This window comes from Pleurodeles waltl, chromosome 5 (genome assembly GCF_031143425.1).
Source record: "Pleurodeles waltl isolate 20211129_DDA chromosome 5, aPleWal1.hap1.20221129, whole genome shotgun sequence".
NCBI classification, from domain to species: domain Eukaryota; kingdom Metazoa; phylum Chordata; class Amphibia; order Caudata; family Salamandridae; genus Pleurodeles; species Pleurodeles waltl.
This window is the reverse complement of record NC_090444.1, coordinates 154,364,451-154,379,682: the sequence shown is the minus strand read 5'-3', so window position 1 is coordinate 154,379,682 and position 15,232 is coordinate 154,364,451. Positions and strand designations below refer to the sequence as shown.

General features: G+C 42.9%; 1 protein-coding gene across 1 annotated transcript in view; it reads left to right on the top strand.

Moving 5' to 3' along the window:
* Nucleotides 1-15,232, top strand: part of LOC138295492 (calpain-2 catalytic subunit-like) — a 196,360-nt gene that overhangs the window by 88,910 nt on the left and 92,218 nt on the right. Inside the window, exons 5-9 of the mRNA XM_069233832.1 lie at nucleotides 454-622; nucleotides 3,288-3,371; nucleotides 6,395-6,480; nucleotides 6,756-6,830; nucleotides 10,463-10,623. Of these exons, the coding sequence (XP_069089933.1) occupies nucleotides 454-622; nucleotides 3,288-3,371; nucleotides 6,395-6,480; nucleotides 6,756-6,830; nucleotides 10,463-10,623 (575 nt within the window). The remainder of the gene's footprint in view (nucleotides 1-453; nucleotides 623-3,287; nucleotides 3,372-6,394; nucleotides 6,481-6,755; nucleotides 6,831-10,462; nucleotides 10,624-15,232) is intronic.

Below are 15,232 nucleotides of genomic sequence, written 5' to 3'. Positions count from 1 at the left end.
TGCGCTTTACAAATAACACATTGCGTACTACATCACTGGAGTTAATATTATCCATCACTTCTCTTTGCTCTGTCGCCTATATTCAGAATCACATGTTCTTGATTGCAGACAATTTCTGCTAATGTCAGATGAATGCACAAGGCTGCCAATAGTTAGTAATAGAAGAGAACTGGAGGGTAAACCTGCTGCTAAGTCGTATATCTGCTTTTTTTTTCAAATAATGATTCTCACAGATGGTAAACTAATATGTTTTTTTCCGTTTGAAGGGTGGGTAGAGGAGAAGGAAGGCCATTCTTTTGTAAAGTGGGCTATCGATGTAGTGCTCATAAAACATAAACACTTGAATAAAACATTGACCTTCTTCTCTTATTACATTAGAGGCAGAAAAGAGCTTAACAAAATAAAGAAATACACAAATCTAGGGTGCCTGCTAACAAACAGTTTTCTATACAGGCTGAATGGATCCTATGAAGCTCTGTCAGGAGGTGCCACAACTGAAGGTTTTGAGGACTTCACTGGTGGAATCGCAGAGTGGTACGAGCTGCAGAAGGCTCCGCCCAACCTCTTCAAGATCATTCAGAAGGCCCTGATGACGGGCTCCCTCCTCGGATGCTCCATTGACGTGAGTTGGGTTGTTGGTATTTTCTTTTAAGGACTTTCTCCAAGCTCATTAAAAAGGTGAAAGAGAGAATCCCAGCAACACATACTGTGCTTGTGATCCATGTAAATGTAATTGACATACAACCAACAAGTTACTTTAACCACTGTATCTCCAGAGCCTCATGAGTTTTAGACTTCCTGTCCTGAGCTGGTTCTCCTGAATTCTCATAAACAGGCACCAACAAGAGTATAGGGAGTTTAATCTTAAACTCTAGCCTTTTCTTCCAGTATACCTCGGGGCTTGACCTGAGCTCCCACTTAGCTCAGATTTTTCTAGAGCTCCTGTATCTGATCCTTGCGAATGCAGACATGTCCCAACCAATATGCACATGACATGCAACTCAACCTCAAAACATTGTCGATTGAGGACATCGCTACTCTGCACTCCTTTCCTTGGATGTCAGAAAGCTTCCTTCTGTTTAACTCACAAAAACTAAGCTGCTTCAGCATTTTTCGCCTTCCCTCAGGTGCAGCGCCGATCCCTCAATACTGGCTTTTCTAAAACTTGATGGCTTCTCTCGTAATTTCTCTCTCACACTAAAATCCCTCAGATCAACAGATGGCTACACCCATCTATGTCCTCCTCTACTCCTTCAAGAAGGTCAAACACCTTTTGTCCGTAGGCAACTTCAGAGCAGCTGCACATAATCACATGTGCAGATGAGACTGTGGATGGAGTCCCAGAAAGGGTTTCCTAATCAGGTCTTGCACTGCGGAAGGCAATTCTCCACCCTGCAGCTTGACTGCTCATCACCCCAGGAAGGTTTGTCTGCCTCAGACTTTTTTCTCTTTAGCAGAATTAGCTGCCACCACGTTCTCACAAGGCAATTTCTCCATCAGAAACCTCCTATCTATTCAAGTGTTACACTTCTGGCTGTCAAAACGACCTTACATGTCTTTTAAAATTGAGCTCTATAGATTTAATGTCTCTCTCAGAGACGTGATCCTGCACCCAAGCCACAACTAAGCATGGAGCTTCTTACCTCTCAGCAGCTGAACTCTGCCCAGCCCTGTTGCCTCCTTCATCAAACACCTGAAGACTCCTCTCTGTCACCTGTTGCTGGATTAGGGCTACCTCTGTTACCAATGACCTCAATCTATTTGCAGAACTGTTTCTCCACACTGCTCCTGTTTTCACACCACCGCTCTCCTTAGCACGCGCTCACGTGAACATCTGTTATGTCTTCATGTTCTACCTTTGTTGAACTTGAAGACACTTGTAATTGCGGAGTTGTCTGTAAAACACCCTAATGCTTCCATATGTAGGAGTGCTATACGAGACCGCTAAATACACAAATAAATGGGGATAATGCTGCTCCTAGCCTTAAGCTGAACACCGACATTTATGTCACCTTAAAGTTGTCAAAAAACGTGCATTGTCGTATAACTTCACTTTGTACATTGAATATTTCAACACTATGAATGAAGTTGTAAGTCTGTATTTCTTCTAATGTCTCGTTGAAATGGCAGATGAATCTGAGTCCGATTTGCTCCATAAGAGTAAAGAATATGCGCTGAGGATACACTAATCGACATAGAAATTACAAAAGCATGAGCCTTTTAATAACATTGGAACGTTATCAGAAGTTGCACCACCTTCCTGTACTCATTGGGTATCAGCAGCTCAGTGAAGAAGTTAGAATGCTTTCACCATCCAGAAAATACTACACAAACTGACCTTTATGCACTTGATAGAGACAACACACATGCATTTTACTCACAGGCCCTCACATAATCATAAAGTGACCCGGTATGGTGCCCAGAAACTTACGATGGTTTACAAATGCAGGTCTAAGTAGACACAAACCTTCTGTTCTTCCATCACAAAATGGTAACTCATTTAAATTAGTAGTGTACCTCTTGCTCAGACACAACATGAGGACCAAAAACAAGAAAGATCTCCCCAAAGCGATAATTTGAATACACAGCCAAGATGTTTCTGATTACCAAGATACAGTACGATAAAGAAAACCTTGAAGCTCCAAGAAAGAGATCTTAACCTTCTTAAGATTTGATATTAGGTTATTTCCTTACTGCTAAAATATGCCTTTCTCCATCTATCCCCATCTTTGCCAGTCTTCCAGTTTTGCTTCTCAGTGTGTCTCATTTGTAGGAAGAGACTCTAGCTCCCAAGATCACCCTGGTGATATTACGAAGTCACTGACTCCTTCCATGTGCCGGAGTTACCCATTCACGTCATCTGCTTCATATATGCATGTATGTGTCGTTTGTACAGCACAAGACTAGGCAAAAGCCAGCAGAGTGCTGTAAAAAGTCCAACAGCAGATGGAGTACCATACCTTGGCAGCCCTGGTTTGCAAACATAAATGCAGACTTCCTCCTCCAGCAAGTCAAAGTCTTGATGTTAAATGGCCTTCAATGCTTGGGATGAAAACAGAGTAACTGTTTCCAAAGAGAGCAGTGGGTAACTCACCCAAGCGGGATTTTTTTGTGCCTGCATGCCCACAATGGGCAGAGGATCCCAAGTCATCCTTATTGCAAGTTGAACTTTACTTTCATACACATAACCTCTTGGAACGGTGACTACCTCGCTAAATAACTCTCCCGCAAAGACTCCACAGGATTCAGTGGGTTTTCATTCATTTTTTTCTTCTTGATGCTTCCAGATCACCAGTGCAGCTGAGACGGAGGCAGTCACATTCCAGAAGCTGGTGAAGGGCCACGCGTACTCAGTCACCGCTGCAGAAGAGGTAGGACCTTTGTGAACGCTTCTTTTGACGTAGTGTTAAGAATGCATGAGAGTGGTTGCTTGTTGTATTAGACCACAGAAGTAGTCAAGTACATCATGGAGAAAGACATTCCAACTTGGAAAGATGGCATTTGTATGACTCAAGTACCCCTCAAGGGCGTGTACAACCCTATCACTTCAAAAAGGAAGTCTCCGTTTACTTAAGAAGTCATGAGTTCAAAATTATAATTTAAAGAAAACTTATTGCATTATTTATTTTTATTTTCTGTTGAAAAATACCCGTGTGTCTAAAATCAATTAGCATAAGAGTTTGGTTTAATTGTGGTGAACTTATCCATCTGGCTCTACTGTTTCATTAATGCAAATACATTTAATGTAAATGTCACGTGTGTGTTGTATTCTGTACCACAAGTTACACTTAAAACCTTTTCATGTAGTTGAGAGTACCAGAATCCAGGGTAAATTTCTCTATAACACTGTTACGTGTCCTTTACAGCTGAAGTATCTAAAACCTTGTGTCATTTGTTACTGATTGCTTCTGAAACAAGGCTTCTGTGAAATTCAAATTTCGCCAGATTTTGACGATGTGAAGTTTAGCTCCCCTGGACAAGTTCTGCTGGAGATGCACATCAGAATGTCAACCTGCTTGGAAATGGCTGCCTGATGGGAGGAGCTTTCTCCACCATCAGCCATTTTCGTAAAATAAATCAATGCAGTAGTCAAAAGTAAGACTTCATGAAGGTCAAGAGTGAAAGGAAAAAGTAATTATATCTTGGCTGATAATTAGAGCTAAACCAAGATTTGCAGAAACATTAATTGCAACACTATAGGAGACTCCGAATGGGGCCAGCAGTGTAGTCAATAGAGCCCCCAAGTTCCATCATATTCACACTTTTCTATTAAAGTTTTGTGTGTCTGCTGGCAGTGACCAGATTTAACACCTGAAAGTGCAGTTATATGTACAGTGCAAAGGCCCCGAACCCATTCCACCACGTACCTTTGATACCCAGCCACAAGGACCCCTTAAAGATAAAAGCATCAAACCAAAAGAGAATGATAACCTGTCTCTTTATTCTTCTCTTGCGAGTTGGTTTGCATCCCAGCATTCTCCCATTGTCACTGTTTGGTTATCTTTCTCTCTCGCACTGGGTCAAAGATTGACCATGGGAAGTCCTGGTTCCCAAAAATGAGTGCTGGTGCCAACCACATACAACCACCGGCACAAACTAAGCACTGCCTGGTGCACGCAATGTACAACTGGAAAGATGTTAATAAATAAAGTAGCATCTCCATAATGAACGTTTATACTCAATGGTGCTTATCATGAAATGCTTCCTGCAAGGAAGAGTTGTTTACGTGCCTTTGTCAAATATCTTCAAATAACTGCCCTGGTATTTCAATTCTGGGATGTCAATTGTGGATGCGTGCAAGGGCTTTTGAGCAAATGCAACTGTGGACCACAATCCTAATGCTTTTTTGTGTGGCTGTGTCTTTCTGTTTAGTCTTCACTATAATCCAAAGGTAAAATGTTATGTGCAGTCACCTATTTTTCATTCTAATGCTATACAAAGAAATCTGTGCAGGGAGGTCAGATGTTCATGTCTCATGTCTGTTCATTAGGATTACCAGAAGACTCCATTTCACCAGGGAGGCAAAGGTCTAGTCCTTGGTTTGCTTTTACTAACCACTGTCATTTTGCTATTTAGTCGAGGTATCAGAGCTGCAACTACCAGAGTGTGTAAAAGTAAACACAACACTTGGCATAGTGCATATAAGTATTTTAGATATAAGCCTTTAAATGTAAAAATAGCCAGCAAGTATGCACAATAAGCAAAGCAATTGCTGCTTCAGTCGATCAAAGCTTCGCCTGCGATCAGTTGAAGCATGTAATGCTAATATTCATACATTTTGATGCTACATTTATACACTTTTTCAATGCAATTAAGTGGAAGCAAAAACATATGATGTAAATTGAACTTGTAGATAGGCCCTAACGACCAGGTGCCAGGTTCTTCTTGTGGAAGAATGTAAGAAGACCTTGGTAAACTGATACAACTAACACTAAAAAGAGTGAACTCTTAGGCCCAGATTTAGGAGGGCCTAGCGACATTCCAACACCACATTAGCGTAATTTTTTACGCTAATATGGCGTTGGAAGGCCAAAAACAGTGCGCCATATTTACAAAGTGACGCAGTGCTTGCATTGCGCCACTTTGTAACCCCTTGCGCCACAATATGCCTGCGCCAGGCATAATGTATTCAAGGAGGGCATTCCAGCGCTAAGGGAGCTGAAAAAATGACGCAAAGAAATCTGGGAGATTTCTTTGCATCATTTTTATCAGCATCTGTAACACCTGCTAAGAGCAGGCGTTAAAGGGAGGCGCCCATTGTTTTCAATTGGCCTCTGGGTGCTTTGCAGGATTAGTGTCAAACATTTTGACGCTAATCCTCCAAAGCGCCGGACAAGCATAAAAAATTGTACCGCTAGTACCCCTGACTACCACCATGATGCACCATATTTGAAATACGAAGCACATTTGGTGGCGTTAGGGAGGCGCTAAGGGGGCGCCTAAATCTACCCCTCATTATTTTGTAAAATCGTCACTTTGCTATCTCAACTTCAGAAAGAGGCTGCACTTTGCTAGAGTGGTTCAGCAGAAATGAGCAGTGCAAAGTATGGAACAACAAACAAGAAAAAATGCATTGAAGTGTGTAATGATACTAAGGTTTTAGTGGTTTTCAAACAGGTAGGACACCAAATTCACAACTGACAAAAGTATAATAGTGCATGTTAGGGAAATTACATTTGCATCTTCATAGTAAGTATGTCGAGGTGAATTCACTTTCTCTGATGGTAAATGAAAGCTCTAGAAGTGAGCACCTGGTATCTTTGTTGTTGCTGCTTCTAGGCAAGAGATGAAGGCTGTTTCTCTGGTGCATGTAGCTACTGTCTGAAGCCCTTGACAGGTATGATATTTGGGGTTGAGAGTCTCATTTAAGTGCTTCTGTATGTCTGTCCTGCAGGTGGAATATAGAGGCAGTCAGGAGAAGCTGATCCGAATCCGGAATCCCTGGGGAGAGGTGGAATGGACTGGGCGATGGAGTGACAAGTGAGTCTATGAAAGTCCCCTGCTCTTTCGCTTTCTGGATCTAGGGTTCTTTGCTGTTTTTGCAGCTTCCACTTCGTGTCACCGCCTTGAGATCTCTATGTTATGAATACTTTAGGGTTCCAATCCCACCTCTGAGGATGGTCCTCTCAAAACCAATAATTGATAGACCTGACCTGCTTAAAAGAACCTGAATAGTAGACATGTTTTTGATTTCATCATTAATTTGCTAATTAATTTGCGAACATTGACACCAGCGCATGTTTCTATATTTTTAGCTCCGCAGAATGGAATTCAGTTGACCCGGAGGTGCGGGACAGGCTCATCAAACGATGTGATGATGGAGAGTTTTGGTAAGATTATCTAATAAGAGTAGTTGAACATGGTGGACAATATGAATAATTTTCTGGGCACAAAATAATAATGTTAACTTAAGCTAAAAACGCATAACAGCAAATCTGAAACCCACAACACCACACACATGCGAAGTAAATCTAAGTAAAAGTTCAAAAAAGTAAGTTAAATGGAAAAAAATGGTTGTAAGCACATGTTTGATATACGGGCAGTAAATTGTTTCCAAAGTGGTGCCTGGCAATGGATCAGGAGATGAAAGCACAGTGGGAGAAAAAACAAGCATTTACAATGTAAGGGGTCTCGCGTTTGCTCATGTTAGAGCTGATTGTGTTGTAAACTCCTAACCCGACTTTTCACCTATCGGGCAAAAGTGCATTTATGTAACTAACCCGAAAAAGTGAAATTAACTATGTAAAGCGCTCGACTTCTGCCAAGCGAGATCGTGCTCGTAAATTAGAGAAAAAGAAGTCCACAAGCCCGATGGAAAACAGCGAGCCTCGCATGTTTTCTGTACTTAGTCGCTGCGCTCGAGGAGGGCTAGCCACTGGAAAAGGCATGACATATGCGTGCCTTCGACAAATGAAAGCAAGCAGATTTTATTAGGCAAGCCCACAAGCCAATAAAAAACACTGACGTGAAGTTGACAGGGCTCCAAGCCCTTTTCTAAATACTAAAGCGTCTCGCTGTGATACGCATGCGCGAGCGCATGCAACGCAGGCTCGACCCTAAAAAGGCACTTAGCATCAGAAGAATTAATGGTAGAGTAGATACAAACTTAAGTGAAAAAAGAAGATTTTGGGGGGAAATTCACGAAGGCGATAGGATGGTCAAACTTAACATGACTTCCAAAAGTACATACTCTTCAAGCTACAAGATAAAATATCACAATCCCGAGTAAGTGATTAATATCAAAATGAAAAATGATAATCCACCTTGGGGGGATTTGGCACTGCCCACCGTGAAGTGGCCAAGAAATTTCAGTGTCACTGATTTAAAAAAACATTTAGAAAAGGCACAAGAAACTTTAAAAAAGAACATAATTTCTTTAAATTTCAGAATAGTTTAGTGGTTTTAGAAAATGAACAATAAAGTCATGCAATCATTAGGCAATCTCGGAGTCTAAACACACAGGCATCAATATTACAGCTGGATAAACAGTACAACAACTTCCTAGAAAAGCACCACAGAGAAACGAGAGAGAAAAATAACACAATTTTAATATCACTTGATTGCAGATGCAGGTCTGATGACCGTATAAGAACACACAAATACGTTCATGCAAACAAATTTAAAAAACACTGCGGAACCCACAAGCGAACCCGGGGTGATTCTTGTACTCTCACTTGCGTTCCAGTTGAATTGTATAAATTGTGTTGTGTGAGTCACAACATGGTAACTTGAAACTTCAGGTCCAGGAGAATCTACACCAGCTGTTCTGTGAGTTGGCTCACCTACCACTACGTTTAATAGAAGAAGCGATCCTGCCTGTTGAGGACGAGTATACTCAATGAGTGTATCTACACAGGATAATTCACCTGAAGATATTTGACCCAACTTCATATTCTGCTTGAATCACAGCATGCGTGGAAAAAGTAGCGCTCCTCATTTCTACACATTAGTGGATATAAAGTTAGTAATAGGCCAGTATGTACTTCAAAGGCAAAAATACAAAAACAAGAGGGTGACCTTGTTGCACACAGTGCAGTGCAAGAGTAATAGGAAGTATGGTGGTGTCTTGTCTTTAGGCATGAGACCCTTCACATCATGTCACTTCAATGACATTTCACTTCAATTACATATCATTTAGGCTAGGACTCATTAGAATCCATACTCTTCCCCTTTTGGTTTCTAGATCATTTTTTGTTGCTAGCTTTGGCTGTTGCTACTTTTGTTGCTAGCTTTGGCTGTTGCTACTTTTGTTGCTAGCGTTGGCTATTGCTACTTTTGTTGCTAGCTTTGACTGTCTAGCCTAGCCTAGTGCCTTCTGGAGCTCAGGCGAATGGCTCTTAGTCAGTGACGCAACTGACCTATTGTTAATGCTATCTGGGAATCTATACTTGCTGTATATCTGCAACGCCGGCACAGTGCAGCAGTCTGAGATGGGGTTGCAGGAAGCTCATCCTTCTGGTGGGTCATGAGAAAGATTGAAACATATTTGAATGCAGTGAGGCCCCACCACCAAAAAAATGTCCCTCGTTATCAAGCAGATTAAGGCGTAAACTTATACCCATTTTCTTCCCTATATTCTAACATTTTACTGAAATGCACACTTTAACAAAGATAGGTTTCTTTGCAATACACAGTACAAGAGAAATCACGTTTTAATATATTTAAAATTAGTTCATTTAAAAAACAAGTCATTCAGTCAAAAAAGGCCAAACTATTGCATGTGACCCGTAAACTCATGCAAGTAGGTAAATATCCAAAGTGATGATTGTCAGATCTTCAGATTTGATGAGTATGCCACAAAGCTTCTACAAGCAAACCCAGCAGTGTTTGCACAAGACAACAGTTACACACAATATCTAAAACGTACAAGCCAAATACTCCATTGGCAAACAATGAAATACATAGTGGGGCAAGTAGGGCTTACTTTGCATTAAGAAGCGCTCCAACCACTAACCCTCCTCTGCTCTTAGAGTCAGTATATTATTATGCATAGCACGTCAAAATCAACACTGTAATAACAGTTTTCAATTCTTGATTCTTTGGCTGCTGTGACTTTTGCTTCATCAAAGTAACCACAAACCTAGGGTAGAAGAGAACATGATAACAAAATGCAGACCTCGTGAGTTGGACAATCAAACAGAGAGACTTATACCTATGGATGTTTCATTCCTGAGGTGGGGTGAAGTAGAGGAAGCCTCATAAAGAGTACATATATATTTATTTATTTACAGTTCTTAAATAGTGCTACTACAGCCATAGGGTGTTCAAGCATTTTACTGAATAACAGCCATTGATCATCTGTCCATAAAATGATTCCTGGTCGCCTTGCCCTTCAATATTGGCATGACACATTTGAGTTAAACAAACTTTCATGGACATTCCTTTCACTATTTTGCTGTTCGCTCACACTCCGTTGAGCTGTGAGGTTCTGGCCTGTGTCACGCAGAGGTTTGTCTGGTAAATGTATTCTTGCAATCTGCAGATGGAGAACTTGTATCATGCTACTCAATAGCTAATGCTTGGTTGGAAGGTGGAGCTTACAAGGTACTGTTGTGTCTGGAAGGATAAAGAGTGCAAGTGTTGCCGGGTGGGAAGTGTGCTGATGTTGTTCATGATTGGCAGCCACTACTCTTGTCCTGTCGCTGCAAGTCTGTAGGTTATGCATAGAGAGGAGTGGAGAAGAGTGAGATGCAGCTGCACAAGTGGTCCTGCTTTCCATCCTTAAAGGAACTTGGTTCTGGTTCTCTGGTGGATATGGGCCTTTCTCTTGTGCCATCTAAATCCAGGTCACAAATGCTGAAGTGTTCAGGTTATTCACAGTTGCAATTGTTCATAATCCTTCATCAACTTTTGGAAAACATCCAAGTACTCACTGCTTTTCTGTATTCTAGGTGATTTTGGATATTTTTGTCAGCAGTGCTGAATGAAGTATTTATTATTGTAATCACTTTGCTTTTACTAGGATGTCATTCACTGATTTCTTGAGAAATTACTCCCGGCTGGAGATCTGCAACCTTACTCCAGACACTCTGAACAGTGAAAAATACAAGAAGTGGAGCCTAACTAAGTTTGATGGGAACTGGAGGCGAGGCTCTACTGCTGGAGGCTGCAGGAATTATCCAAGTAAGGTTGTGTTTTATTGTGACAGAGAAGTCATAGTGGGTGGCCCCATAACAGTGACGTTGTGGTATTTGTATAGTATGCGTGCAGGTCAAAATGCCTTGGCAATGTAATGAGCATCCATTCAAATAGAGCAAGGATAAAGGAGTAGTAAGTGGGCAAATATCTAGAGAACAATTCATAAAATGGTTTACACATGCAGCCCCACATACCTAAACAGTGAATGAACTCCACACAGAATCTCGTCCTGCTTCACAAAATAAGATCCAAGTGGTTTTATGTGCGAAAATGCTAAACATGAAGGCAGAGGTTGTACCACATGTGTAGATTTTCCTGCAGTGGTGAAGCAGGTGAGGAATAGTCCATCCTTCTAGTAGATTGTCAGGAATAGGCCATGCAAATGAGGTGAGCACCCATGAAGTCTGATATTTGTGGACATTTAGAAATATGTGCAATAGGTCTGATGCACATTTCTGTACTGTTTTTTTAAAATACTTTTTATTGTGTTTTTTACTCACAAAGCATGAAAGTCTCTGATGAGAGAAACGGTTGTAAGTAGAAATAAAACATAACAAAGCTCTAGAGCATCTATGACGACTGTGATCAAGATGTTGTCATACTGACATGCAGCAATCTTACCAGAGTTCCAAGCATTACATTGTCTCCTATTGACTACATTTCTCACTGAACCATCTTTTGTTTGTGGCCTCAGATGGACTTGGAAGTCTGGAGGGGGTTGTCGATGCTCTCCACCAGTTCATAATATTCCCTCCACACCCCTATGTTTTGGAATTTCCAAAGACACCCTCTGCTTTAAAAAAATACTCAATGTGCCAACGTGCCTTGGTTGATTCCGGCACACCAGCACAACCTTTTGAGGTACAAGTGGCTCCCCATTACCTCACTATATATTCCTTGGCAATCATAAGCCCAAGTGCACAGAGTGTTGAGTGTGTTTCTGGGTAGGTCTTGATCACTGGGTATGCCCAGAATGAATAGATGTGGTGTCACTGGGACCCTTGCATCCAATACCACCTAGAGTTCTCCACTATTTCCTTCAGGTATGCTTCAGAGTTCCCAAATGTTGTGTATAAAAGTACCCTCCCTACATGTTAGGCATCTATCATTTTCCGTCAGACCTACTTTATATAGCCTGCGTCTGTTATAGAAAGCGTTGGGTAGGATTTTTAGTTGGATTAGTGTTATGCCTGTTGTTATTTTGGATGCATCAATAGGGACTCCCATTTAACATCTTGAAGGCGTCTAGGTCTTTTCCCCAGAGAATGTGAAGCCCTTCAAAGCATTTCTATGTATTCTTGAACAGGGTTTTGTGTTGTGGTCAATATGTTGGACAGTAATCTGTATTATAGAAGGATAGTCTCTGGTAGGCTGGACCATTAGGGTCAAACAGACTGTTAGGACATGTTGCAGCTGCAGGTATAAACATTTTGAGGAAGCTCATGTAATATTCTCTCTTCATTTGAGTAAAGGTTTTCATTTCCTCTACTTAAGAAAGGCCTACAGCTTGCCACCTACCAAAACCCTTCAATATGGGCAAGTTTTTCAGCATAGTACTGACCCATAGAGGGTTTCTTGCTTGATCTGCCCCACCAACCAAGGAGTGTCATGGCTTTACTTCAGATCCGTAGTATAGTTTGTGTCGACAGTGGCAACGTTTGTGTTCCTTAATCCCTTTATATATAATGTAGGTAGGTAATCTTTTTAAGGCTACTCTAAAATAAACAAGAGGATCATCATTAGAGACAAACTTCCAATCATTTGGTACCTAGAGTTGAAGATTTGTATACAAGATAAATCCCTATATACCACATACAATCTTACAAACCACAGCTGCTTTCTCAGGTTGATGGTGGCAATGCCATTTCTGCAAACCTACTCGACTCTGTCCAGTATTTCATGCTGATGCCACACTCATTAAAGGGCAACAGACATACAACACTACTCTGATTGACTCCCACTTGTTCAGACTTCCGTACAATTCAAAACATATTACATAAGTTAAAACAATGTGGCAGCCCAAAGAAAAATTGCTTTGCATGTAGGCAAGATCACTGTGTTGGACTATACACATTCTACAGGAGCCAAACTCTGGAGATATTTAAAATCCCTACAAGCACTGAAAAAAGATTAATATTTTTTTGAGAGGGACAGAGTGAGGTTTTTCATATTGTTGAACCATATCACACTGAGACATTTTCCCTCCTGGAATTCAGAAGAGAAGTAATAATACTTATCTGATAGAGACTTCTAGTTGCAGATTCCTTACCTTGGAATTTTTCCCCAGGCGTCAGACTGGATCCGGAGATTTTTTCTTTGAGCAATACCCTTGCGCATCGGTAGGTAGCTTCGGTAAACTCCACAGGCATCTTTGGCGTCATAGTCGCAGTGATGACATTGGGAGTAGTTCATAGACGCCGCCTCAGTGCAGTGACGTCAGTTCTTTTCTTTCCGTGCCACGCTCTGATTTGGAGAGAGCTACTCTTGGTCACTTTTTGACCGACTTCGACTCTTTTGTCGGATTTTTTGTGAGTTTTCGGGTGCGTCGAGGGATGTCCCAGAAGAACGGTTTCAAACCGTGCGAGGACTGTGACCACATGATGTCGGTGACGGATCCGCATCAGGTTTATTTATGGTACCTGGAGGGCGACCAAGACCGGAAGTCATGCTCCGAGTGCCGGACAATGCAATCAAAGACCTTGAGAGAGCGGTCCCTCAAGCTTATGGCGGCCTGGCGCTCGACTCCGTGTAGGTCCGGTCTCGCTCGAGGGGAAGGTCTCGAGACCGGTCACAGAGCCACCAAAACTCTTCTTCTTCGAAGTCTTCGGTTCAAGGTAAGAAGAAGAAGAAGTCGAAGAGATCCTGTCATCTTTCGACTTCACCCCATCGCTCGGCTGATGCGATATGGGAGGAGCATAGACGCTCGAAGCCTCCATCTTCAGAGCCTGCTTCTGGGTCGGCTCTGTGCCTCCCCGAGTTTCCAGGAGCCAGGGCGACCCCTGCCCAATTAAAGGATTTTTATGAGGCCATGCGCTTCATTTTTTGGTAGGTGACCCCGCTATGGAACCGTCGGGGGGCCTTTAGGTTCTGCGGCGGCGGCTCCTGCTCTGGCCACCGAAGTCCCCTCCCGATTTGCTTTCGGATCCGCGCCGATCGTACCATTGAGACCTTCCCCAGCACAGGTTTGATTGTCGATGCTCCCGATGTCGATGGGGCCTATTCACCCGAGGTTGGATTCTGACCCTTTTTCTAATGGGTACAAATTCGGGGAAGGAGCTCCTGTGAACAGGATTATCGCACGCTGCCATCGGCCCGCCCCGATGACCATAAATTCCTTTCCCAACACCCCACGCCTGAGAGCCTTGTCATCCAGGCATCCTCATCCTTGGGCACATTCCCTTCTGCACCCTCGGATAGAGAATCAAAAATGATGGAACAATTTGGGAAGAAGATGTTTTCTTCTTCCAGTCTCTTGATGTGGTCAGTGAACACCACATGCCTTTTGGGCAGCTATACCCACTCTCTGTGGGATACGGTCACGCAAGTTCTGCCACAGATACCAGAGGAAGCCTGTGCTATTGTCTCCCAAGCTGTCACAGATGAAAGAGACATGGCAAAATTCACTATCTGATGTGGGCTGGACACGACTGACTCTCTAGGTAGGTTGGTTGCGACGACAGTGGCCTTGAGGCACCACGCCTGGTTATGTACATCTGGTTTTTCTGGGGATGTCCAACAGACTCTTATGGACATGCCCTTTGATGACTCCCGTCTCTTTGGAGACACAAGGCAGACTCTGCTTTGGAGAGGTTCAAGGACTCCCGAGCTATGGCTCGGTCCCTCATCCCCAACAGTCCACCTTTCGCCCCTTTGTAGCCTTGGAAGGGGCTCCCTGTCCTGTCCCTATTCCAGCCATCATGCCACCCATGCTGTTCAGCCATTGCGTGGCACAGGACGCGGAATCCCACATGGGCATGGGACAGGGAACCAGAGGTCTTCCCAGTCCACCTCTGCCGCTGCTGCAGCCTCCAAACCCTCCTAGTCAGTCCGTTCCAGTTGGCAGCAGGATTTACCATCACCTGCCCCACTGGGAATCCATCACTATGTACAGGTGGGTTTTGCAGATCGTTCGAAGGGAGCTACTCCCTCCCTTTCAAATCTGCCCCACCAACCTTGCCTCCATCAGTCAGTAGTGTCCTGGAGGATCATATGGCACTTCTGCGCCCGGTCGTTGTGGCTATCTTGGCCAAGGGAGCCATAGAGAGGGTCCCTGTAGCAGAAGTAGGTCGTGGTTGTTATTCCTGCTACTTTCTGGTGCTCAAAAAAGACAAGGTCTTAAGTCCTATCGTAGACCTTTGGGACCTCAGTCTATTCCTCAAGAAGGAGAAATTCAAAATGCTCACCCTAGTTCAGGTCCTGTCTGCCTTGGACCCAGGAGACTGGATGGTAGTGGTGGACTTGCAGGACGCTTATTTCTATGTTCCCAAAATGCCAGCCCACAGACTTTGCCAACGATTTGTTTACCATCCTCCTCTTGGGTGTTCACGAAAGTGATGATGGTGGTTGCAGCTTGTCTGCGTAGGTTGGAGGTTTC